This window comes from Octopus bimaculoides, chromosome 2 (genome assembly GCF_046866305.1).
Source record: "Octopus bimaculoides isolate indiv1 chromosome 2, ASM4686630v1, whole genome shotgun sequence".
NCBI classification, from domain to species: Eukaryota; Metazoa; Mollusca; class Cephalopoda; order Octopoda; family Octopodidae; genus Octopus; species Octopus bimaculoides.
This window is the reverse complement of record NC_142929.1, coordinates 41,646,132-41,674,083: the sequence shown is the minus strand read 5'-3', so window position 1 is coordinate 41,674,083 and position 27,952 is coordinate 41,646,132. Positions and strand designations below refer to the sequence as shown.

The 27,952-nt window shown below is 38.3% G+C and overlaps 2 protein-coding genes across 3 annotated transcripts in view; both read left to right on the top strand.

The window, feature by feature from the left end:
* LOC106884230 (transmembrane anterior posterior transformation protein 1 homolog) overlaps positions 1 to 1,322 on the top strand; it is an 81,643-nt gene extending 80,321 nt beyond the window's left edge. Inside the window, exon 11 of the mRNA XM_014935491.3 lies at positions 108 to 1,322. Coding sequence (XP_014790977.1) covers positions 108 to 954 — 847 coding nt within the window. The 3' untranslated portion in view covers positions 955 to 1,322. The remainder of the gene's footprint in view (positions 1 to 107) is intronic.
* Positions 1,323 to 24,983: 23,661 nt separating this feature from the next.
* The window catches only part of LOC106884229 (uncharacterized), a 29,210-nt gene continuing 26,241 nt past the window's right edge, over positions 24,984 to 27,952 (top strand). For both annotated transcript variants that reach the window (XR_016238782.1, XM_014935489.3), the window contains exons 1-2: positions 24,984 to 25,290; positions 27,537 to 27,562. Coding sequence is in view for 1 of the 2 variants with exons in the window: in XM_014935489.3 (XP_014790975.2) it covers positions 25,286 to 25,290; positions 27,537 to 27,562 (31 nt within the window). In the remaining variant the exon portion in view is untranslated. The remainder of the gene's footprint in view (positions 25,291 to 27,536; positions 27,563 to 27,952) is intronic.

Below are 27,952 nucleotides of genomic sequence, written 5' to 3'. Positions count from 1 at the left end.
ATATATATATATATATATATATATATATATAAAATAAAATTTTAGTACTTATACTTCAGTCGTTTGTGTAAATGAACTCATAGTTTTTATATTTCTTCTTTTTTTAGTTTGACATCAACTAAAGTACTGAACACCATGCTACTTCTCGGTCGTGCAAACAAATTGATCTATGGAAACACATCAGGCCCACCACCATCATCACAGTCCTCAACACCTCCACCATCATCATCTCCAAATGCAGAATGCACACAGCAACCTCCACCAATAATTTCAGTGCCAGTTGCTCCTGTAACCCCTACTAAAATCAGTAGTCTTTTGCTTTCAACAAGCTGTCCAAACAAAACAGAAGACTCTCCATGCAGTAGCATTCCTATGACGCCCTCCACACCTCCTCCTACTCCAACCACTCCCACTACCAGCACTGCCCCCACTACAGTCTTTGCTCCCGCCACCTTTACCGCTGCTCTGTCAGCAGCAGCAGAAGCCAGCAGTAGATGTGGTAGTTTCATTTCTAGCAGCAGAGATTGGGACGAGTTCCCACCTGCTGGTGCTATGCCGATTGCTTCATTAGACAAAGCAGTCAACACTCTACAAGATGATGACTTCGAGAATGCTGCTTCAATAATGCCAATGAAATCGGAACCAGTGAGTCCACCTGTTGTAATTAGGTCCCAGCCAAGTGGCATCACTGAAGAGCTTGTCGAAAAACCTGTAGTGAACATGTCCAATAATGAAGACAACCGCTATATGGCGGACACTATTAGAAAACGAAAAAATACAGTGGATGAAAATGTCTTCTTTGAAAACCAAAGTCAGCAAGCATCAAGTGCACCAACAGTTGAAAAAATATCTAAATCTACCAGTATGGATCTAGATGACATTTGTCAAGAAGCTACATTAAATAAAATCTCTGAAGACAAGACTCAACATTTACCAAAAGAAGGGTGGCTATGATAAAATTTAACTGTTAGCAGGTTTGACGTTCTAGTTGTTTCAATTTCATTAACACTATGACTATCACCACCTCCACCACCACTACACCAACACCTCCTCCTTCTCCTTTTCCTCTGACTAAAACTCATTACTTGTGCGTGTATGGTAGTGTGTTAAGTTTATGGGTACAAATGTTCAACATTTCCTTAAAAGATTTCAATGGAAATACATGCCAACAAAGTTGAATATTCTGCAGACTTTAAAGTGGATTTTTAACTTAATTTCCCAATAATTATAATTAAAAAAAAAAAAGTTTAAAAAATTGTATTTAAAGATTATTTTCCAAATAAAGTGAAAAATATTTAAAAAAATTGAAAACAATATAAAAATGTTGCTATTTTTTAATCTGTTTTCCTTTCTTTTTCTTTTTTACTTATGATTGGTTTTTGCATGATATAAAAATAGCTTTGAAACAGCAAAAAACATATATTTGCAACTGTGGTTGCATGTTGGACTGAGTAGTCATTTCAGAAGTTGCTTGTCATCCTCCTCCACAAGAACTTTCTATAATCTGTGAGACTGACAGATGCCCCTTATCTTTCTCTCTTTCCTTCTTTTTTTTTCTCTGTGTGTGTGTGTATATATATATATATCATCATCATCATCATCCTTTAACGTCCGCTTTCCATGCTAGCATGGGTTGGACGATTTGACTGAAGACTGGTGAACCGGATGGCTGCACCAGGCTCCAATCTGATCTGGCAGAGTTTCTACAGCTGGATGCCCTTCCTAACGCCAACCACTTTTATGTGCCACCGGCATAAGGGCCAATCACGCGGTACTGGCAACGGCCACACTCAACATGGTGTTTTTTACGTGTCACCTGCACAGGAGCCAGTCCAGCGGCACTGGCAACGACCTCACTCGAATGATTTTCTAACGTGCCAGTAAGGCACCGTGCTCAAATGGTGCTATTTACATGCCACTAGCACGGAAGCCAGAAAGCTGCTCTGCCAATGATCATGCTCGGACAGTGCTGTTAGTGCTCCACTGGCACAGGTGCCGGTCATCGAATATGGTTCAATTATGATTTCGATTTCACTTGCCCCAACAGGTCTTCGCAAGCAGAGTTTAGTGTCCAATGAAGGAGAGGTTGGCACGGGTGCCAGTCGTCGAATTTAGTTCGATTTCGATTTCAATTCACTTGCCTCAACAGGTCTTCGCAACCAGAGTTTAGTGTCCAATGAAGTAAAGATACGAATAAGTGAGCTGTCTACACTTCTGGCAGAGGCCACAGATTATGCACTCACTTGGCTTGCCGGGTCTTCTCAAGCACACCATATCTCCAAAGGTCTCAGTCACTAGTCATTGCCTCTGTGAGGCTTAAAGTTCGAAGGTCATGCTTCACCACATATATTCATCGTCAGCGAACCAACAAATATTATAATATTATAACTCGTAAGTTACCTCATCATTTCACATTTGTCTTGCTTCTATATGTTGGTTCTCTGACGATGAATATATGTGGAATTCCAGCAGCTCTTACTTCTTTGGAGTAGAGTGCACATATATTTTGAAACATGTGTAGGAATAAAAGGAACTTTTATTTATATGCGTTTTGCTCCATTTATTGTTATTATTCATATCTACTCAAAATGCATCACTTTAACTTGGTATCTCTACCTATAAAATGGGTATGATATCGTGGTTTTTTGTGTGATTTTTGCTACCCATGGTAACTATTAATATATTTACATTGTCAAGGTTTTTTAAACTGAGATAATATTAATATATACATAAACTAATGTGTATATATATATATATATATATATATATATATATATATATATATATATAGTTGAAAGGGGGTTAAGAATCTATACAAATCAAAGATTATAGGTAGAAAATATTCCTTGACTTTCTTTTTTTATAATATTTGATAAGATGGACATACACATTTAAACTGGTAATATTTTATAAAAGTCACTTAATGTGACAAATATAAAATATTTATCCTGTCCAATTAAAGGGGGTGGGAGATAAAAAATCTTTAAACATGTCCATGTTGCTTCCACTTTTATACCTGTGTGTGTGTGTGTGTGTGTGTGTGTGTATGTGTGTGTAAAATCATCAACTATATTTATATGGGACTTCATTTTCCAATATACCTTTTTCTTATTTAACTCTACAGTAAGGTGTGATTTGAGGAAAATTTGACTGCTATATTGGCAGGCTGTACACCAGTGCAGAAAACTTCCCACTTTGACTTGAAGTCAACTTTATTGTTGCTATAATCCCAAATCAGGTAAAGCCAGGGGCAGGGCATGCTTAATTTCCAAATTTCTTTTAATGTTGACAAACAATAGGTGATATTATTAACTATCCTTTGTCAAATTTATTTCAATAGAATTTACTTTAATTATACTTTATACTTTAATTTATTATAATTATACATGTATATTTTGATAAAGTCTCATAATAAAGCACATATATAAATTTAAAGTACACTAGACAATAGTGGCCCAGTATTCTGGTAGGACTGTTGATGACGAGGAGCAGAAATGGGTGGTTTTGTGAAGGATGAAGTAAGCTAATGTGAGGTCAGGTTGAGTGTGATGTGTACCTAGTTCCCAACACATGCACTCTTATGCATTAGGGATTGGTGAGAATCTTACGTTGCCATTTGTATTTATTATTCATTGTTATTGTAAAAACATTACTTTGTAAGTATTCTGTATAATTTGATAAGCTAGATATTCAAATACAAAATATAACATACTGGCATGTTTTTAATTGTGGGACAATGCAGAAGAAGCATAAAATATTAAAGGAAGTAATTATTGGATGCAACACATAAACCATGGCCTGCTGCTAGGCTGTAATACTGCCAAAAATGTGATGCTTGCAATAGTGCCAACAAATATACAAGCTTTGAAGCTGAGAATATTGTCTTATATTTTTCCCCCTTAGCATCATAATGATGCACTGAACCATGTTTATCCCTCACAATCAAGTAATTTCCATCCCAATAATACTCCATTAATATAGTATGATTAAAGATGAGCTGGAGGTGTTTTGCACCAGTCCACATAAGCCAGATGTCAATTGTTTTTTTGTTTTTTTATGAGAACCAGTTGTTAACTTTCATGGAAGGTATTTTTGCTGTAAGAAAATTTGCTAAAGTTATTTTCGTTATAAACATTGTAATGTTACCATAGATATTTTTACTGTAAGAATTTTTGTGTTTTGTATTGAGAACCATTTTCTCTCAACTTATCTCTTTCCAAAGTCATTCTCAGATACTTCATCCTCATCATTGTTTTAATGCCTGCTTTATCTGTACTAGAATTGGTTAGACAAGATATATCGAGCTAATGACTGGATGCCCTTCCCTTACTTGTTTTTCAAGTAACGTATTTTTTATTTCATTGGTCTTCACATGAAGCTGACCAAACTACGGAGCTATGGAACATATTGTTTAAAGGAACTGCAGAATCCAAGACAGAAAAAAGTGTGTAAAACTGTTCACCATGTGTCTGTTGTAATGTAGACAACTGTGTTAATCATTGCACTAAACTGCCCCTGCATACTTCATCTACTCAAATTATCACTAATAAAGTCGTCACTACACAAACTGCTTACCTGTTGCATCTCTCAAATGAGAATCCTCAATTATGGTACCTTTTATCTTTTACTTGTTTCGGTCATTAGACTGTGGCCATGTTGGGGCACCATCATGAATTTTTAGTTGAATGAATTAACCCCATACTTTTTTTAAGCCTGGTACTTATGGTACTTATTCTATGGGTATCTTTTGCTGAACTGCTATGTTACAGGGATATAGTCACACAAACACCAGTTGTCAAGTGGGTAGGTGAGGACAAACACAGACAAAAAGACACACACACATAGATATATATACATATATGGTGGCAGGCTTCTCTCAGTTTCTGTCTACCATATAAGGCTTTGGACAGCCTGAGGCTACAGTAGAAAACACCTACCCAAGTTTTCACACAGTAGGGCTTGAACCTAGAACCATGTGGTTGGGAAGCAAACCTCTTACTACATGTCCATGCTTGCACCTAATCTAGATTACATTTAAAGACTGACACAAAATTCAGTCCTTGTTGTGGTATGATGGCTTGTGTTCTCAATGACCCCATGAACTATGCCAGTGAAGCACAAGCTCCTGGTAGGGTCTCCCATGTTACAGAGGTCAAAAGACAGAGGCTAGACTAATTAGGCCACCTCTTCCCAGTTATAAAAATGAGTTTGCTGAGGGCCAACACCCTTATCTAGAAAAGAAAAAAGCAAAGTTACAGAAGCAATGATGACAATTCAGAGCCAACAAGATTTGGGAAAAAAGGCCTTCTCTAATGGAAGAACAGATCCTGAAGCACAAGTGGGTATGGAGAGGCCACACCTTAGGACAGGCCAGAGTTGAGAACAGTGGAGAAAAGTCATTAACAGCCTATGCTCCATCAGGTGTGAAGAGCTTAAGTACATCCTGATAGATCCATGGTTCAATTCTCATGAATGGCTCTGTGCACATTTTTTAATCATTCTCAGTTTATGATAATAAAGTGTCTAATTCAATTTATGGAGTATTTCATTATTCAAAAATCTAAATAAATCCACCCATTTCCTTTAGTGTCTGTTATTAGTGTTCAGTGAGCTGGTTCTTGTTCCAATTGGAGAATTTCAGAATTAAAAATTATGTTCACTCATAGCATGAAATGACATCTCTACAGCTAAGGTTAAAGTAAGCACAAAAAAAACAAATCATCATTATCACCATCACTGCAACCACCATAAACATTTTAATTTTCACTTTTCCACACTTGTATGGGTTGGATGGAGTTTATTGAGGCAGATTTGCTACAGCCAGATGCACTTCTTATCACCAACCCTCATCTGTTTCCAAGCAAAGTAATATTTTCCCTTGGCTAGACTTGTTTTTTTGCAGAATGTCAGAAATGACAGTGACAATCATTTTACAACTATCACACAAAGGGACACAAACATACGCACACTCACACTTAACATGTATACATATATAAAGTGGCAAGCTGGCAGAAACGTTAACATGCCAGGTGAAATACTTAGCGGTATTTCGTCTGTCTTTACGTTCTGAGTTCAAATTCTGCCGAGGTCGACTTTGCCTTTCATCCTTTCGGGGTTGATAAATTAAGTACCAGTTGCGTAATCAACAGGTCCTCTCCCCAAAAATTTTGGGCCTTGTGCCCAAAGTAGAAAAGAATTGTTAGCACACCAGGCAAAATGTTTAGTGACATTTTATCCATCTTTACATGCTGGGTTCAAATGTCACTGGGGTTGACTTTACTTTTCATTCTTTTGGGTTAATAAAACAAGTACCAGTTGGGCATTGAAGTTGATTTACTCAGCTTAGACCCTCCCTTGAAACTGCTGGCCTTGTGCCAAAATTTGAAACTAATATGTGGACAAATCTGACATGCTTCTTTCAGTTTCTCTCTACCAAAACAACTCATGAGGTTTCGGTTAGCCAGGGGCTATAGTAAAATGCCATACTGTGGAACTGAACTTGAAATCATATGCTTGAGAAGTAAAAGTCTGAACAAAACAACCACAAAGCAAAGATTTTTATGTAAATGACAAGAAAGACAAGTTACATATGTATGACATTTTATGAGTATTAATTTTTGCAGGTGAAGTTTACTGCTGTGGTTCTCTGGTGTATTGATTATTGAAGTCACCTGGATTTGGATTATGACAGGTGGTGCAATTCTCGTGGGTGGTTCTTGGCACATTTTTTTCTATCTTTGATCTGTGCTTGTAAAATGTCTAATCTAATTTAAATTTTGTTTTATATTTTACTTGTTTCAGTCATTAGACTGCAGCCATGCTGGGGCAATGCATTGAAGAAATTTTAGTCAAATGGATAGACCTCAGTACTTCTATTTATCTAAAGCCTGGTATTTATTGTATCAGTCTCTTTTGCTGAACCACTAAGTTACAGGGACATAAACACACCATCATCAGTTGTCAAGCAGTGGGAGTGGGACAAACACTGACACAAAGAGAGAGAGAGACACACACACACACATAATAATATATATATATATATATATATATATATACAATGGGCTTCTTTCAGCTTCCGTCTACCAAATCAACTCTCAAGGCTTTGGTCGGCCCGAGGTTGTAGTAGAAATCATTTGCCCAAGGTGCCACACAATGGGACTCAACCTGGAACCATATGGTTGGCAAGTAAACTTTTACCACACAGCCAACAATCAGAAACTTTTACTATTTCATATCTATTGTGAAATATAAAGAAAATCATAGCCAATTCTTTATCATAAATTTTAAAAGTTTTTACATATAATGGTTCTCACATTTAGCGAACAAAACTATTTCCGGTTTGCATTTAGAAATAAACCGAGATATTTACTTAAATATAAAGAAATACTGTAAAGGTATTGTTTGTCTAATGACTTTCACCTTCACATACACAAAAATATCTTTCACCTTTTGTATCATTGGACTGGGTCCATATTTGAACTGGGAAGGGTTTAGTGCACTATTTCTCAATTATTTTTTGCCTATGGACCCCTTTGATCCCTATTTTACTCTACTGGGCTTCCATAGCCATTCAATGTATATGAAAAAAAGTTTTATTGTATTTTATGATTAAATATCATTAGGAATTGTAAAAAAAAAAAAATGAAATATTTTGTATTTTGTCTTTTACTTGTTTCGTTCATTAGATTGTGGCCATGTTGGAGCACTGCCTTGTAGAATTTTTAGTCAAATGAATCAACCCCAGTACCTGTCTTTTGTTAAGAATGGTACTTATTCTATCGGACTCTTTTTGCCAAACTGCAAAGTTACAGGGCCATAAACACACCAACACTAGATGTCAAGTAGTGGTGAGAGACAAGTACAGACACAAACACACACACACACACACACACACACACACACACATATACACACACAATACGTTTCTTTCAGTTTTCATCTACCAAATCCACTTTCAAGGCTTTGGTTGGTCTGAAGCAACAGTAGATAAAGGTAAAAGGTGAAGGTTACCTTCTTGAGTCATGCTGACTCACAAGGGTCAGTTTCCCAGTTTCATGGTGTATATATTCCACACCTGGACGTGATACCAGTCCATCACAGGATTATTCATTTTTGCCAGCTGAGTGGACTGGAACAACATGAAATGAAGTGTTTTGCTTGAGAACACAACACGTTGCCTGATCCAGGAATTGAAATCACAATCTTATGACCATGAGTCCAATACCCTAACCACTATAGTGCTGGTTGGCCCAGTGCTATAGTAGAAAGCACCCAAGGTGCTGAGCAATAAGATTGACCCTGAAGCCATGTAGCTGTCAGGTGAACTTCTTGACCACAGGTGAACTTCTTAAGTCATATACACTCATAGAGCCAGTTTCCTAGATTTTCTGGCATATATTCTCTATCCTTTGTCTTGTCTTGTAACTGCATTTACCCAGAAGGGGTTAAGCCAGCTCCTATTTAGTTCACTGCAATTGTGAGCTCATAGGAGTTTCAAGGGATGGTCAGAGTCCACAAAAATAGTTCCTGTCTGTATACATAAGCCACCATACACAACCAGTAGTAGATCGTTTTCATGTTACACATTTTCACTGCAGGATGCCTACAGATGTAATCCAATGCCACCAGGAAGCTACCTGATTTCAGAATAGACACCACCTAGAATTTGCCATTGCCCAACAGTTAGCAGGGTTGTGACCCTAGCACCGTCGGTGTCAGACTTATCCACCTTGGGTGGCCCTACCAGGGATTCAAAGTCCCTGAAGGCATAGCTCTGATACTCACTCATTAAATATTCCCACCACGATGAGGTCAAGGGTTGGACTTTGAGCAAGTTGCAGGAACTCATTTTTGCCAGCTGAGTGGACAAAAGCAATGTGAAATAAAGTGTTTTACTCAAGAACACAATACATTGCTCAATCCTGGAATCAAAACCACAATCTTACAATCATAAGTTTTGTGGTAAGAAGTTTGTTTCCAACCACATGTTTCCAGTTTTGGCCCCACTGCATGGAAACCTGGGTGTCTTCTACTATAGCCTAGGGCTGACCAAAGCCTTGTGAGTGAATTGGGCAGATGGAAATTGAAAGAAGTCCATCATATATATATATGTGTGTGTGTGTGTGTGTTTGTGTTGTTCTCCACTGCTTGACAACCAGTGCTGATGTGTTTATGTCCCCATAACTAAGTAGTTCAGCAAAAGAGACAGATAGAATAAGTACCAGACTTACAAAAATAAGTACAGAAGACGATGCATTTGACTAAAATTCTTCAAGGTGGTGCCCCAGCATGGCCACAGACTAATGACTGAAACGAGCAAAAGCAAAAGATAAAAAGAATTTTTGTAGAATGTATATAAAGGGAAACTGTTTCAGAGATATGATTGTTTAAACAATAAGAAACTGAAATAAGAAAGATATTACTCCCTCTCCCCCAACACCTTAACCCCTCCTCTCTTAATCTATTTTCACTTCTTTTTCTCCACTTTCAGGCTTACTTAAAACTTTGGTTCTCTCTGCTTTCCCTTTTCTGTTCTTTGTTTTATTTAGTTTACACACCCACTTTTCACTGGCTTCTTCCCCGCCTTACATCACTTCTTGATTTCATTCCTTTCTTTGTTTGCAGTCAAATGAAGGATGAAAACCTAAACTAATGAGATTCTTCACTCCTTAACAGCAAATGAATTTAGCAAACTTTTTTACAAACTCATTTTTGAAAACACTGTTGCTGTTGCAGACTACTGCCATTATCTTTATGTGTGTGTATGTATGTGTGTGTGTGAGAGAAAGAGAAAGAGAGAGAGGTGTGTGTGTGTACATTTGTGAGTGTTTGTCTCTGCATGTTTTCACTTTGTTGTTTTAGCCACTGTGCAATTGTTTATGCCTCCTATAAACAATCTGTCCTGTAGCTCAGTGGCTTTGTTAGTTTCATATGAAGACCATTGGAATAAAAATACCTTATCTTTTACTTGTTTCAGCTGTTGGACTGCCGCCATGCTGGGGCACCACCTTGAAGAATTTTAATCAAACAAATTGACTTCAATACCTATTTTCTAAAGCCTGGTACTTATTCTATTGGTCTCGTTTGCGTTTTAGTCAAAGCTGGGGCACTGCCTCGAAGAATTTTTAGTCAAACGAATCAACTCCAGTACTTGCTCTTTAAGTACTTTTGTGTTTTAGTCAAAGCTGAAACCATGTGTGTAGGAAGCAAACTTCTTACCATTATCACATATCTGTGCCTATGTGTATGTACTTCCACAGTGGGCTTCCACACAGTTTCTGTCTATCAAATTCACTCATAAGGCAGTGGTCAGCCTGGGGCTATGGTACAAGACACTTACCCAAAGTACTGTGTAGGCATCCAGCCAAAGAACACTAACTCAATACATCTTGTCTAACTCATGAGAGCATAAAAATGATGATGAGAATGAAGTGTCTGAGAATGACTTCAGAGAGTGATAAGTTGAGAGAAAATTTTCCTCATTGGATAGAAGTTTATTTCAAATGATGAAGGCACAGTTACTATTGCAGTGGAAGACAATGTGACATGGAAGTGCTATTATGAGAAGCTGCTGAATATGGAGAAAACATGGGATAAGGAATGAATACCTCATTCTGACCTTACAGAGGGTCCAGCAATTCAAGTCGATAGTAGTTTGGTAGATAAAGTGAATAAGGACATAAAGTGAGAGAAAGCTACTGGACCATCAGTAGAGATTCTCAAAATATCTGGTGAAGTAGAATTACCGCTCGGATACTTAATCAAGTAATAGAGGAAGGTGTCATATCCAATGATTGGCCTAATTGTGAGAATCGTAGCAGAGTTGATCTGAAATAGTAAACCTACATATATGCATATATGTGTGTGTATATATATATATATATATATATATATATATGTACATATATGCATGTGTGTATATATATATATATATATATATATATATATATATATATATATATACATATGTACATATATGCATATGTGTATATATATGTATATATATCATCATCATCATCATCATCATCGTTTAACGTCCGCTTTCCATGCTAGCATGGGTTGGACGATTTGACTGAGGACTGGTGAAACCGGATGGCAACACCAGGCTCCAGTCTGATTTGGCAGAGTTTCTACAGCTGGATGCCCTTCCTAACGCCAACCACTCAGAGAGTGTAGTGGGTGCTTTTACGTGTCACCCGCACGAAAACGGCCACGCTCGAAATGGTGTCTTTTATGTGCCACCCGCACAAGCCAGTCCAGGGGCACTGGCAACGATCTCGCTCGAAAATCCTACAGGAGCCAGTCAGGCGGTACTGGCAACGGCCACTCTCAAAATGGTGCATCTCATGTGCCACCCGCACAAGAACCAGTCCAGGGGCACTGGCAACGATCTTACTTGGCTTGCCGGGTCTTCTCACGCACAGCACATTTCCAAAGGTCTCGGTCCGTAGTCATCGCCTCGGTGAGGCCCAATGTACGAAGGTCTTGCCTCACCACCTCAGCCCAGGTCTTCCTGGGCCTACCTCTTCCACGGGTTCCCTCAACTGTTAGGGTGTGGCACTTTTTCACGCAGCTATCCTCCTCCATTCTCACCACATGTCCATACCAGCGCAATCGTCTCTCTTGCACGCCACAACTGATGCTTCTAATGTTCAGCTTTTCTCTCAAGATACTTACACTCTGAAGGGTATTCACATTGACATTACACATCCAACGGAGCATACTGGCTTCATTCCTTGCGAGCTTACGTATGTCCTCAGCAGTTACAGCCCATGTTTCACTGCCATGTAGCATGGTTGTTCGTACGCATGCGTCATACAGTCTGCCTTTTACTCTGAGTGAGAGTCCCTTTGTCGCCAGCAGGGGTAAGAGCTCTCTAAACTTTGCCCAGGCTATTCTTATTCTAGCAGCTACACTTTCAGCGCACCCACCCCCACTACTAACTTGGTCGCCCAGATAGCGGAAGCTATCGACTACCTCTAGTTTTTCACCCTGGAATGAGATAGAAGTTGTTTCCTGTTTGTTTGCAGTCTTTATTGCACCTGAACATCTGCCACAAACAAAAACTAACTTGCTAGTTAACCTGCCTTTGATGTTGCTGCACCTCTTATGTGTCCATAGCTTGCACCGGGTACATCTTATAGAGTTACTACCTACTCCTTTTCTACATACTGAGCAGGGCCATCTACCTGAAGGGGTTTGTGTTTTATCTACCTTCCTACTTATTAGGATTTTGGTTTTAGCTAGGTTGACTCTAAGGCCCTTCAATTCTAGACCTTGCTTCCACACCTGAAACTTCTCCTCTAGTTCTGATAGTGACTCCGCAATTAGGGCAAGGTCATCAGCATAGAGGAGCTCCCAGGGGCAACCTGTCTTGAACTCCTCTGTGATTGCCTGGAGGACTATGATAAATAAGAGGGGGCTGAGGACGGAACCTTGGTGGACCCCTACCTCTACCCGGAATTCATTGCTGTACTCATTTCCAACCCTCACCTTACTGGCAGCATCTCTGTACATGGCTCGCACAGCTCTCACTAACCATTCTTCTATCCCAAGTTTCCTCATTGACCACCAGATAAGGGATCGGGGGACCCTGTCAAAGGCTTTCTCCATGTCAACGAAAGCCAGGTACAGAGGTTTATCCTTAGCTAGGTATTTCTCCTGCATCTGTCTCACTAGAAATAAGGCATCAGTAGTGCTTTTACCTGGCACGAACCCAAACTGCATCTCATCTAAATTGATTCGCTCCCTAATTAGTTGGGCTATGACCCTCTCTGTAACTTTCATAACCTGATCTAACAGCTTGATGCCTCTGTAATTATTTGTATCTAAAGCGTCCCCTTTACCTTTGTAGCAGTTGACTATGATGCTGCTACACCAGTCATTGGGTATGACTCCTTCGTGTATCACCTGGTTCGTAATACGGGTGACTAGGCTATAGCCAACACTGCCAGATATTTTGAGCATCTCTGCAGTGATTCCTGATGGGCCGGGGGCTTTCCCGGTCTTCATACTCTTAATTGCTTTATCTACCCTGGTACTATCAACTCGGATAGCTGGTCCCTCTATTGGGTCGACATACGGCAGGCTCTCTTTCTCCCATTCATTCTCTTTATTAAGCAATCTATCGTAGTGGCATCTCCAGACCTCTTTCTTTGCATCCTCATTTAATGCAAGCGTACCATCATCCATGCGAACACATTTCTCTCCTACAACATCACTATTCTCTCTCCTACACTGTCTTGCAACACGGAATACCTCGAGTCTTTGGTCCTCACGGCGCAGAACATTGGCAAATCTTTCCTTATCTGCTTCCCCTCTGGCTAAATAAACCTGTCGCCTAGCCTCCCTTCTGGCACATTGGTACAATTCCCTGCTACCACCGTTTTTCCAGTCCTTCCAAGCCTGTTTCTTTTGTCTAATAGCCCTGTCTACCTCCTTGTTCCACCACCACGTTACTCTGGGTCGGGAGGGGACCTTACACCACCCACAAATCTGGTCGGTGGCTTTCAACAGGTTGTCCCGCAGAAATCTCCAATTGTCTTCCACGTTGTATGATGCTATATCCCCTTCTATTTCGTTAAATGCTTCAAGTAACTTGTCTCTAAGTCTCTGTCCGTTTGCAGGGTCTTTAACCTTCCACACCCTTCTTCTCCAAGCCTGTCTAATTCTGGGCACCCATTTTGCCTTGATCCCAAAGTCGCTAACTACTAATCTATGTTGTGGGGTACATTCTTCGCCAGGGTAGGTTTTGGCTTTTATAAGCCGCCCTCTTTCCCTATTTCTGGCGAGGATGTAGTCGATTTGGCTAGAGTGTCTGCCGGAGCGGTAGGTGACTAGGTGACTGGCAGGTTTCCTGAAGTTGGTATTGCAGACCATAAGATTGGTTGCATCACAGAACTCCAGCAGTCTGGTTCCCTCCTCGTTGCGGGAACCGAAGCCATAGCCTCCATGTATGCCATGGAAGCCCCCAGCACGACGTCCGACATGACCGTTGAAGTCTCCAGCCACAAAGAGAAGGTCCCTGTCACTCGTCGACGAGGTAGTTTGCAAGAGGGTGTCATAGAATTGGTCTTTCAGACCATCTGGTAGCCCCGGTTGAGGTGCATAGGCTGAGATGACAGTAGCTAATCTATGATGAAGCACTAGTCTGATCTTAAGTACTCTGTCACTTACTCTAACGACCTCGATTACCTTATCCACCCATTTCTCCGCTAGAAGTATTCCTACGCCCCCGACCCCGTCAGTGTTCCCTGCCCAGAAAATCTTGTACCTGTGTTCTTTGCCTGTGAGGAACCTCGCAGAACCTCCTCTCCATCTTACTTCCTGGATGCAGCACATATCTACGCGTCTCCGTTCAAGCATCTCAACAATTTCACCAGATCTACCTTTCAGCGTGCCGACGTTGAGAGTGCAAATCCTAACAGTATGGGTGTTGGGGGTGTGGGCCTGTAGCCTGGGAAGGGGAAAAGCAGTGTCGTGTACCTGAAAAGAAAACTTGCAATTGGAAGAATATTTATATATATATATGTTTGTATATATATATATGTATATATATATATATATGTATATATATATATATATATGTATATATTACAGTTCTATATTTAAGAGATGAGGAATTATTTACATTATTTACATTTGACAGATATTTATCCTTATCTTGTTTGTTGTTAACACAACGTTTCGGCTGATATACCCTCCAGCCTTCGTCAGGTGTCTTGGGGAAATTTCTAACCTGGGTTCTCATTCCTAACGATGTTACTATTATTATATTGTTATTATTATTATTCCTATTATTAATCAGGTCGCTGCCGTGAATCGAACTCGGAACCTTGGGGTTAGTAGCCCGCGCTCTTAACCACTACGCCATATGCCTGTGGGCAATTATGGGGTGAATTTTAAGGCTTATAAATCTATTATTTTTCTATCCTTCCTCAATACCGGTTCCCATATGCTATTCATATCTGCACTCGGTCTGCTTAGGATGTTGTTGTGTCCTAGCATATGTGCTGCTTCTTTTAGTTTTCGTATTTTCCAGTGTTGTTCCCTGTCTATTATTTTAACTTCATCCCACAGGGGGAGGTGGTTTCCATTTTTCCATACATGATCAGCTATACCCGATTTATCAATATCTCCTCGTGTCACAGCTTTGCGATGTTCTTCTACCCTTATTTTGAGGGGGCGACATGTTTCGCCTTTGTATAATCTACCACAGCTGCATGGGATGGAGTACACGCAGTTTTTGGTCATATTCTCTTCTGTTGGTGGTTTTACCCGAAGGAGATATTTGCGAAGTGTTGTATTGCTCTTGAATACTGCCCTGATGTCATATGGGCCGCATATCTTTTGTATCTTTTCGGAGAGGCCTTTCACATAGGGTAGACAGACTGTAGACAGTTTTTTGGTTTCATCCTCTCTTTTCTTCATAATTGGAGTAGATAGTATGTTCTTGGGGTAGTTGTTTCTTAATAGATTGTTACTGAGCTTGATCATTTCCTCGTGGTGGGTATCACGATCGCTACTTATATTCTTTGCTCGGTGTTTTAGGCACTGAGCAATTCCTCTCTTTACACTGTATGGATGGTGGGAATTGAAGTTAAGGTATCGTCCAGTGAAGGTTGGCTTGCGAAATTTCCCCAAGACACCTGACGAAGGCTGGAGGGTATATCAGCCGAAACGTTGTGTTAACAACAAACAAGATGAGGATAAATATCCGTCAAATGTAAATAATGTAAATAATTCCTCATCTCTTAAATATAGAACTGTATTATCTAATCGGTACGGAGCCGACATTAGACTTCATTGGAGACATATAGAGAAACTCCATCAAAAACTAGCTCGTCTTTCAAACCATCTAACTTTCCTGTGTAGATGTAGAGACTCAAAGCTAATACCACCTGGCTTGAATATAATGACACCAGTGGATTCTTATAAAGCTAGAAGAGTAGCGGAAAGGGCAGGACATGCCCTCGTCCGTGAGAGGATCCATTACAACCGTTGGAAAAAACATCAACTAAATAACGAAATCAAAGAGAGGCTATCGTCATTACTTAGGAAAATAACTGGAGATGACGACAGAAAGAGAATCCAACAAGATCTAGGAAAATCGTACGTGAAAGAATTTGAAATGGTGAAGACACGCCAGATTAAAAAGTTTATGAAACTCAAAGGTCGGAGAATGAAGACTGAAGTCCATCACCCACCTGTGAAAGCAATGATTAATGTAAGTAGCCGACGTCTGGAAGACTCCGAAGAAGCCGTACTAAACAAAGGTCTCAACTTTGCGACAACCATCAAGTGCATTCCATACTTGGACATAATAGCCCCTATTGAAGAGATAGCGGTAAAGATACCAAAAGCTCAGGGAGATGAACTAAGGTGGAAGGTGAGACAGGTACTGGAGAAAGCGAAACTTCCCAAACCAAACATCACTAAGGAAGAAAAGTTTGCTATCAAAAGGCTACAAGGAGACAATTCCATCATAGTTCTCCCAGCGGACAAGGGAAATGCTACAGTGGTGATGAACAAGTCTGACTACTCTGAAAAATTGGCAAGTCTTATAAGTGATGGTAGCTACAATAGAGTAAAGAAAGACCCAACTCTGAAAACAGAGAGGAAGTTGTCACAGATCTTGATCAAAAACAAGTATCACTTCACACCAATGAAGTACAGACAGCTGACTCAACACTACAGTAAACTACCACACATGTACGGTCTCCCTAAGATTCACAAGGAGGGTATTCCACTAAGACCTATAGTGAGCTGTAGAGGTTCAGCATGTCATCCACTGAGCCGCTTCTTGGTGAATATAATCAGTCCAATAGCAGGAAAGTCAACATCATACGTGAAGAATTCCACCCACTTCACAGAATTGATCAAGGATACCCCCATTCAATCCAACCAGATGGTGAGCCTAGATGTGATAAGTCTATTCACCAAAGTCCCAACTGGTGAAGCACTATCGGTGATTCAAGAAAAACTAGTAACAGACACCCATCTAAAAGAACGCACTAGTATACCAATAACAAACTTGATGGAAATGTTGACTTTCTGTGTAGAAACTACCTACTTCAGTATGGACACTGATATATATCGACAAGAAGAGGGTTTAGCTATGGGTTCGCCATTATCACCGATAATAGCCAATATATACATGGAATACTTCGAGAATTTGGCTTTAGGATCAACACCACTAAAACCAACCCTATGGCTGCGATACGTTGATGACACCTTTATTCTCTGGCCCCACCAGCAAGATGTCCAAGTGCTGTTAGATCATGTGAACTCAATAAATCCATCCATACAGTTCACCATGGAAAAGGAACAGAACAATCAGCTGGCATTCCTGGACGTATTAATAACACGCACCGAGTATGGATTCAGGACATCCGTATATCGCAAGCCAACCTTCACTGGACGATACCTTAACTTCAATTCCCACCATCCATACAGTGTAAAGAGAGGAATTGCTCAGTGCCTAAAACACCGAGCAAAGAATATAAGTAGCGATCGTGATACCCACCACAAGGAAATGATCAAGCTCAGTAACAATCTATTAAGAAACAACTACCCCAAGAACATACTATCTACTCCAATTATGAAGAAAAGAGAGGATGAAACCAAAAAACTGTCTACAGTCTGTCTACCCTATGTGAAAGGCCTCTCCGAAAAGATACAAAAGATATGTGGCCCATATGACATCAGGGCAGTATTCAAGAGCAATACAACACTTCGCAAATATCTCCTTCAGGTAAAACCACCAACAGAAGAGAATATGACCAAAAACTGCGTGTACTCCATCCCATGCAGCTGTGGTAGATTATACAAAGGCAAAACATGTCGCCCCCTCAAAATAAGGGTAGAAGAACATCGCAAAGCTGTGACACGAGGAGATATTGATAAATCGGGTATAGCTGATCATGTATGGAAAAATGGAAACCACCTCCCCCTGTGGGATGAAGTTAAAATAATAGACAGGGAACAACACTGGAAAATACGAAAACTAAAAGAAGCAGCACATATGCTAGGACACAACAACCTCCTAAGCAGAACAAGTGCAGATATGAATAGCATATGGGAACCGGTATTGAGGAAGGATAGAAAAATAATAGATTTATAAGCCTTAAAATTCACCCCATAATTGCCCACGGGCATATGGCGTAGTGGTTAAGAGCGCGGGCTACTAACCCCAAGGTTCCGAGTTCGATTCACGGCAGCGACCTGATTAATAATAGGAATAATAATAATAATAACAATATAATAATAGTAACATCATTAGGAATGAGAACCCAGGTTCGAAATTTCCCCAAGACACCTGACGAAGGCTGGAGGGTATATCAGCCGAAACGTTGTGTTAACAACAAACAAGATGAGGATAAATATCCATCAAATGTAAATAATGTAAATAATGTATATGTATATATGTATGTATATATGTATATATATATATGTATATATACATATATATATATGTAGATGTATATATACATATATATATATGTATATATATATATATATATGTGTGTGTATATATATGTGTTATATATATATATCTCTTCTATCTTTTTCTTGTTTCAGTCATTGGACAGTGGCCATGTTGAGGCATCATCTTGAAGGGCTTAGGGAAACAAATTGAATTGCAGTTTGTTGCGCACTCTTCTTTCTATGTTTCACTCCCCATACATTAAATGTGGACCTCTGCACTGTGTTATCTAATATACTTCCTGAACTGAAATTAGTTTATAACCTAGTTCTTTGTATACTCCCATAAAGACTAAAATTTTGCCAACTACAATTTAAAAACATAGTTACTGAAGACTAATTTCTTGGAAATTGACACAACTATTATCATGATTATAAATATATTCTTCCTTCTTGTTATCTTTTTGGGAATATGAAATTACTAGGAGGAGTTGATTCCTAGTCCCTTCACTCCTGCCACTTCCAGTCACCTCTTACACCATGCAGGAAATATGCTGTTGGGCCCCACTGCTGATATTGGGAGTTGCATTCTATGCCTTGACCTGAGTATAGGAAGGGGCTTGTCTCTTTGAGCTGGAAAATGAATGAAATGACTGGTGCCTTGTTGTGGCTACCTCCTCCTAAAAAAGAAATGGGCAATAAGCCTGAGTATAAGTATGTATGTATGTATGTATAAATATATTTTATCATTTATTCACAGTTGTAATTTGAAGTATAAACATGTATTGTAGAGTGCCATCCACTGTTTCTCAGTCAACTGATGAGAACATAGAGAAATTCTTGGCTATTCTTATTTCAGTTCATTGATACAACAAAGACTTCTTATTGCAGGATTCTTGACTCTTGCTGTTTGGTGAGTGATGTTCATGTCATATACATGGATGCTTGCAAAAGTCAGGCTAAGTATATACTTAGTAAACAATACATGTTGGTATCCAAGTTCTCATGGCAAATATCTGTTGAAGAGTAGGAGAAAAAATTGTAACAAGGCAAAGATGGTTAGAATAAATAAGCATTTATAAGTATCTTAAATATCTCTTCTATCTTTTTCTTGTTTCAGTCATTGGACAGTGGCCATGCTGAGGCATCATCTTGACGGGCTTAGGGAAACAAATTGAATCTAATACTTATTTTTTTAAAGGAGTTTTGCCCAACTGCTAATGTTACAGGGATGTAAACAAACCAGCACTGGTTTTCATCTACCAAATCCACTCATAAAGCTTTTCTTGACCTGGGGCTATAGTAGAAGACACTTATGCAAGGTTCCACACAGTGGGACTGAACCTAAAATCATGCGATTGGAAAGCTCACAGCTACATTTGTGTCTATCTACATCAAGATGATCAGATAAAAAAGAATGTTACATAACTCCAAGTTTTAAATAAAATCTTTTGTGTTCAACCTAAATCCATAACTTCAACACCTGACAGGCATACACCTATCAACCTTATGTGAATCTCAGTCATGTGGCATTGTTTGTTTGTCATGAAACTACATTATCATCCTTGTTATTTTTATATAGCTGAGTGATTTTGTTTTGTCAAAACATCTCAGCTGATCACATACAGACACAGACAATTTTAACTCTTTAGCATTCAGATTATCTGTCAAATGTAATGCTTCATCATCATTGTTTAACGTCTGCTTTCCATGCTAGCATGGGTTGGACGATTTGACTGAGGACTGGTGAACCAGATGGCTACACCAGGCTCCAATCTGATATGCCAATCTGATTTGGCAGAATTTCTACAGCTGGATGCCTTTCCTAATGCCAACCACTCCGAGAGTAGTGGGTGCTTTTAAAATTAAACATGCATTTTCTCATAGGTTTGAGATTTCCATATGATTGTTTATTTTAAACTGACATTGTAGCATAGGTGTGAAAGGCAGGACCCAGCCAGTTTGAAAATAAAACAGGGAAAATATTTTGGCTGGATATAGCCAGTTTAAATGCTGAAGTGCTAATAATAGCTGATATTGAAGTTGGTTGATTTCTTCAGTCACACTTTACATTGTATAGAAAGGGAGAGAGAATAAAAGAAAAATCCAGAGTTAATCACAGATAATGATTATTTTTCCTTTGAAAATTAGTATTCATTTTATCATTTTGTATAAGCACCAAGAAATTTGATAACAGTGTAATTGTAATTATTGCATGTGTAACATATTTCCAAGTATTGCCCATGTTGGCAAAAAAAAGTGTGTGCAAAAGTAGTGTTTACCCATCAGTTGAAATGCAACACACTAGTGTGTATATATATCATCATCATCTAACGTCTGTTGTCCATGCTGGCATGGGTTGGACGGTTTGACCAGGGCTGGTTAGCTGAGGGTCTGCACCAGACTCCTCAGTCTGGTGCAGTCTGATTTGGCATAGTTTCTATGGCTGGGTGCCCTTCCTAATGCCAACCACTCCGACAGTGTAATGAGTGCTTTTTACCTGCCAGTTATGTGACACGACTACGATTTCATATGGCTCCATGCCATGACTATGATTTCATATGGCTTGATGTGGCTTCTTCTCAAGCACGGCATATTGCCAAAGTCTCAGTCATTTGTCATTGCCTCAGTGAGGCCCAATGCTTGAAAGCTGCCTTTTATGTGCCACCAGCTTGGTTGATAGTTATGCAACATCGGCCACATTGCCTCCATAAGATCCAATGCTCAAAAGGTGCCCTCACTCTCTCTCTCTCTCTATATATATATATATATTATTTTGTTTAAAAGAGTTCCAACACTGTCTGTTTTTTATGTTTTATTTATACTCCTGCAGAACCAATGTGGGATATAGAATATGGAATATACAATATATAATATAATATACAATATATAATATAAAATAAGATAAAATAAAATAAAAATAGATGGCACCATGAAATAAAGTATTGAATGTAGATGAAATATTGAGTGTTCAATATAAAGGATCAAATATATAAATATATAAAGGTATAAAGGCGACTCAAGTTTCAGGGTTATTTCCCTTCGTCATGGCCGGTATGACAGACTTTAACAGACATATATTTGATCCTTTATATTGAACACTCAATATTTCATCTACATTCAATACTTTATTTCATGGTGCCATCCATTTTTATTTTATTTTATTTTATTTTATATTATATATATTGTATATTATATTATATATTGTATATTCCATATTCTATATCCCACATTGGTTCTGCAGGAATATAAATAAAACATAAAAAACAGACAGTGTTGGAACTCTTTTAAACAAAATAATATATTCCTCTATACACAATCATACAAAAAAACCCTTTTTTGTATTTATTTTTACTCGCATATATATATATATATATATATATATATATATATATATATATATATATATATATATATACTAGACTACCTGTGACCCGTTGGGTCACTGATAGTTCAGGTTATAAAACATTGAAGCTGATTTCAACATTGCATGAAGTGAAAGTAAATTTTATGATGAGTCAGTTAAATATTTCAATTTATTTGTATCATCATAGGTCTGGTTTACAAGTTCATGTTTAAGGTTTTATTGATTATTTACAGCATCTAAGAGAAATAGAACTTCCGGGATAAACTTGAACCCTAGTAACAGCATTTATTTATGGCATGTGTGCACACTTCTACAAAAATGCGAAAGGAATTGTTATATAACGTAAACACAGAATTAATGGAAACAAAGTGTGACAAGGCTGGCCCTTTGAAATACAGGTACTACTCATTTTTGTCAGCTGAGTGGACTGGAGCAACGTGGAATAAAGTGTCTTGCTCAAGGATACAATACATCACCAGGAATTGAACTCACGACCTTGTGATCATGAGCCAAATACCCTAACCATTAATCCATGCACCTTCACTATCTAAATATAACATATCACTAAACTTGGGTTCTTTAACATTTAAACCAACCATATCTGACTCAAATAGGGAATTGAACTCAATGCCCTAACCACTAAGCCACACACCTTCACTAGTAATTAATATATATATACACATACACACACACACACATATATATATATATATGCACATAGTAATTGAAGCCGAAAGTGTCATAAAGCCATTTTAGTTGGCCTTGTCAAGCAGTTTTGCACAGGGTAATAGATAACAATATGTCGCCTTCAGGGATGCCAGGTATATCTGGTATTACTTAATGCAGTTATTTAATATCCAGTATGAAACCAGTTGGTGAGATCAGTTGAAATAGATCTATTATACAATTAACTTTGATTAATATACCCACTCTATGGACAAATATACTAGTGTGCATATTTCTCCTGCCATGGCTTCTCAGACAACTATGTATGTAACACAGGGTGTCCAGGCTAAATTTGATGATTTTTATATCTCCTTTTTTCATTGGTGAACAGTCAATGGTGTTGGAGAGCATAAAGATTAAAATTGTAGTTCAGAAAAAAGTTATCAGACATGGAGGACTGGAAGCCATCTGAATATTGGAAAAGAGTTATCAGTATAATAATGATTCATGCTGGGTATCAAAATGCTGACATCATGACTGCTGCTCACTGCTCTGTGAACACTGTAAAGGCTGTGAGAGATGACATGGACAGCTGCAACAAAGACAATAAGATCCTTGGGTTTGTCTCCAGGTGGGTGACATTGTGCCAACCTAATTCAGATGGCTATGTGAAGTTGTTCGAGATTGTGGTCAAACCCTGGCTGGAGAGGATTGCTGCCGGAAGGCTATATGTGAGACAGCAGACTTTGGCTCCTTGCCCTACCACTGGATGAAGTTAGAAGTGGTTGTCGTAGAATTTCTATAGCAACACCAGCCCCAGTTTCTGGTCTAATTTCTCAGATTGTAATCCCCACAGATTACTATATGTGGGGCACACTTGAGAAAGACACCAACTGCTCTGCCTGCAACACCAAGGCTGAGCTGAGTCAAGATCAAAGGGCTGTTCAATGATCTTTACTGGGGCACAGTGAGGAATGCATACCCCAGGTTCCAGAGCCGTCTTGAGGTCATGGTGGAAGCTGAGGGTGGCTACTTTGTGTAAACTGTTATCTCCCACCCACAACCTAGTTGATATTTAAAAAAAAATTTTTAATACCGTGTTTTTGGGGGATGAGATTCTTTTCCTTTAATGCAAACTGCTAAATTTAGCCCAAATATCCTGTATAAGTGTGTAAAAATATGCACATACATAGGATAAAGGGTAACGACGCTTTTTGGTCATGAATGACCATGGGATTGCACCTAGAAAAAGTTCCCCTCCTGGGCACAAGTCCAAGCAAGGTTGTTTGTAGAAGACCAGCAGTCACCCATGCATACCAGCCTCCCCTCTCCGTGCCACTGTTGTTATCCAAGGGAAAGGCAAAGGCCGACACAGCTTGGCACCAGTGACATCGCAATTGATTCCTACAGGTGATTGTACAGGAGTAATATGAAATAAAGTGTCTTGTTCAAGAACACAACACACAGCCTGGTCCAGGAATCAAACTCAAAACCCCATGATTGTGACGACCTGGGCTATAGAAGACACTTGCCTAAGGTGCCACACAGTGGGACTGAATCCAAGACTACTTGGTTGGAAAGCAAGCTTCTGACAATGCAACCACACCTGCATCTAAAACTTCGTTATCAAATGTGTACTTTCTAAGACACTAGGTGTGATTTGAGGGAGATTTGACTGCTATTTCTTGCCGCTCGAGCGACAGCGTTGCGTCCGTGTTGTTGGTTCGTTGAAAAAGTGAAAGGGGGTTATTGTTACTTAGCAACAGGTTAAGCCTGATGAAGAAGGCTTCCAATCATGATCTGTTTTGTTTTTAGTTATTTCGTTTAACGTGTGATTTAAAGATTTGGCAAGCATCCGTAACAGATCGAATGATCGTTTAAAGAAAGGTTACCTCGTTGGCACGAAGTGCTTCAAGTTGAGGTAGACATTAACTAAGTAAATAAATAAATAATAAAGTGTGTGTGGGGGTGGGTGGGGGAGTGGGGTATCCAGATCTGCGTGAACTAGAAGCAGAACCCAAGCCATGGGCCAAAAATACAGAGATACCGTACGGTACAGCTTCTGCAACTCATCAAAACGTGATGGATGAAGTTGTCAGTTTGAATTTAGATAGACGTTATATGATTATCGTCATCTAGAGAGCTAATTCAGTTTTCTGTACTACTAAATATTTCATATGATAAACCACAATAATCAACGTGTCAATCAAGCCCAATGCATTTCTGCTTCTCTCTCGCCAAAAGCGATGAATCAAATATTTTTCGTAATGATGCCGGTGTCTTTTACGTAACACTCTGTTTTCATAATGGTTGCTGCGTTAGCTGTACAGTTCCCTCCAAGTGACGTCACAACTGCAAAGGAGGTGGAGAACAAATCACGTCAGGAAAGGAAGTAGCCAATTAAAGAGCGTGCTAATGCGAAAGAGAGAGGCAACCGGAGACAGAGAAGGAAAAAGAGAAAGAGTGAGCGAGCGAGAAAGATGTATGGAGGGAAGGGAAGCTATAAGGACAATGACTGCGATGAGACGAAGAGGGAGAAATGAATAAGAAGGAGTGGTTGCGACTGTAAGAGCGGGAAGCCGATATAGAAATTTATTTGGTTATTATTTTTTTCTGTCGGTATTTGCAATATGCTTAGTCGGTGCGTTACCGTTTTTATGTTGCTGTTATTATTTTAGTGGATACACCCTTCGGCAAGTTTTGTTTTTCTAATCTAAACCCAGGATTTGGATATTCATTTATATTATAATCGACGATTTTGATATTTTAAAGTTAGCCTGACATGTTCCATAGTTGGATGTACCCCATCTGTAACCAGTATTGTCCAATATGAAGTAAGTTATCGATTTATCATTTATGTTATGATTATATTTTTATTGTACAATTTTGAAAAGTATATTTGAAAATTACAGGTTATATAAAAAAAAATCGTCCATCGTTCTTATTAGGAAGCATTTTTATGACGTGAAAGGCTTCCTTCAATAAGCCACGTGTTAAACCTCTGCAAAAGTGCTGTCTATTCTGTTCATTAAAATAAAAGAAAGTAATCTTTTTCATGTATTGGTATAAACTGAAATAGTGCCTATATTGGTTTCGAAAGGAGTCTTCAGCAGATTTATGGATTTTTTAATTTTTTTTACATGCACACGTGTGTATATGTGTGATTCATCTACGTCTTTCATACGCACATGTATGCAGTGGCCACAAAACGGGGATCTGTTTTCGTTTCGTGAACTATTGAATTTCGACCCCCGTCTTTATGATTTCTCTCGATACTTCTCCATTTTTATTTAAGCTTAAATTTTTATAGAATTAAATTATTTATATTCATTTCAGTTTGTTTATTCGAACTATCAATTTTAAATGCACTCTCACTCTGCAACTAGAACTAGTTAAAACGAACTCTTAGATCTTGCGCAACTTGATAACTGTTTTTTCAACGTCACAATAGAAGGGAGGAGAGTTGGCATTTTATTAATCCACATGGTATTTCTCTTTAACGACTTCTAAATTAGGCTTCCCTGCTTTTATACTTTCATTAAATTCTTAATGATCTCGAAATCAACTGAAGTTTCTTTGGGAAATATATAATAGAATTTACAATTATAAATGTGACACGTCTGAAATATAAAGTGCCTTAGTCATTATTTTGAAGTGATCTTATCCCATCATTCCGTTGCTTCGCTATTTAAATAAAGTATTTTAACTAATTTTTTCTGACGAGGTTGCTCTAAGCGGTGTATTAAACAATTTAAGATGTATTTTTTAAAATACCATTAAATGAAATTCCTTTGAAATTCTCTCATTTATCATGGTAAACTTTTTTAGTCGCAATTCACGTGGGTTTATTTTCACTAGTCCTACATGATCTGACTAAACATGGTATGTGATATCCACTCCTATGGCTTTTAGAAATAAATGTACTGTAATTTTTTTTTTTTTCATTAGCAAATATTTTAAAACTTCAATTTTTCGATACATTTACTTGAACTCCTTTATATAGTGATGTTTTTCTTTTCCCCTTCTTTTCGGCAACCCGTTTCTCACTGACGGGTTTGCCTACCGGCAACATGAATCCCTAGATATATCATATTTCTTCCGTGTTTGCAGTCCTTAAAAAGATCGTCAAACGTTTGACGATCTTTTGAGAAAATGAGACTTATAATTAATGTTACAAAGATTAGAAATCTCATTTTCCTTCCTTGGGTTGTTTTTTCCCTCCTCAAATATTTTCGCTACCAAAATCTATATTCATTGTCCTTACGTGGACTAAAATCTAAGTTGATAAAGCTTACGACAAAATCGCAATTCTAAATATATATTGATTTATAATGATGTAGAATTTACATTTAACACATTTTATTGCCTAGGTATTCGCATTTAAAAAAAAAATACAACTGTATTTAGGTCTATAAATTGTTGAAGACTTGATAAGAAATGTTTATATAAACTTTTCCATATGTACCTTAATCTTTTGAATTGAACAATGTTTTAAACAATTGAACTTTCAACGTTAAGACGATAAAATAAATAGCTCAACTACTCTAAATGTTACAGATTATAAAGAATTATAGACCTGTGTTGATAGCCAATAACCACATCATAGGTTTTAACTGAAATAACTTTTCAGTTACAAATCATATTTTGGGGATTTTGTAATTTTATAATTCTTTTCTAGATTCTCTTTACTCCACCTTTATAATAAACAGCACTTGAATGATTTTTATTTATTGAGCAAAAGAGATCCTTTGTTTTAAAAAGGTTCGGTCTTACAACTTCAATTATTTCAGATGTTTTGAGCTCTCGTCCTGCATAAAAATCTGAGACGTTCTAATTCACTGGGATAAACTATTGTCCTTGCAATACTTCATTCAATAATAGCCATGTGAAATCCTGAGTTGTAGTCAAAGTTCTTTCTGGAGAAAAATCAAATTAACTTAAGACGAAATTTCAAGGCAATTTTTCCGCACCAATTTTTAATTACTAACTTTAAAATAAAATTATAAATGTTTATTACTGATTACATTTCATATTGTATTTTTTTTTTATTGTGGCTGATTTTGTTTCTTTTGTTTTTCAGAAATAACAGCAGTAATCTTCATGACAGTAAGTAGTCATATCTCTTCAGTAGCAAGCAACCTGTCGCCCAGTCTGTTATCGTTTTTTGTTCACAGGTCATTCAACCGGACAGTGGACATGTTGCTTTCTTCTTCTTTCACCTCGTCTCACAACAAACACTTTCCATGGAATTTATTTTTAGTACTGGTCGCCGTTACCAAGGACTTAGGTCTTTGATTTCCTTTGTACCACATAAGAGGCAAATAAACTGTTAATTTCAGGTCTCCTAGAGTAAAAAGCAATTTCTTTCTCTCTCAAAGCATGAAGTCACATTACTAGCGAGAGGTTTCAACTCTCTTAACGAAAATTATGTGATAATTTGTTTTGCAGAAGCTTATAAAACCAGTTTGTTTTCAATCCTATTTTCCACCTCCTCTA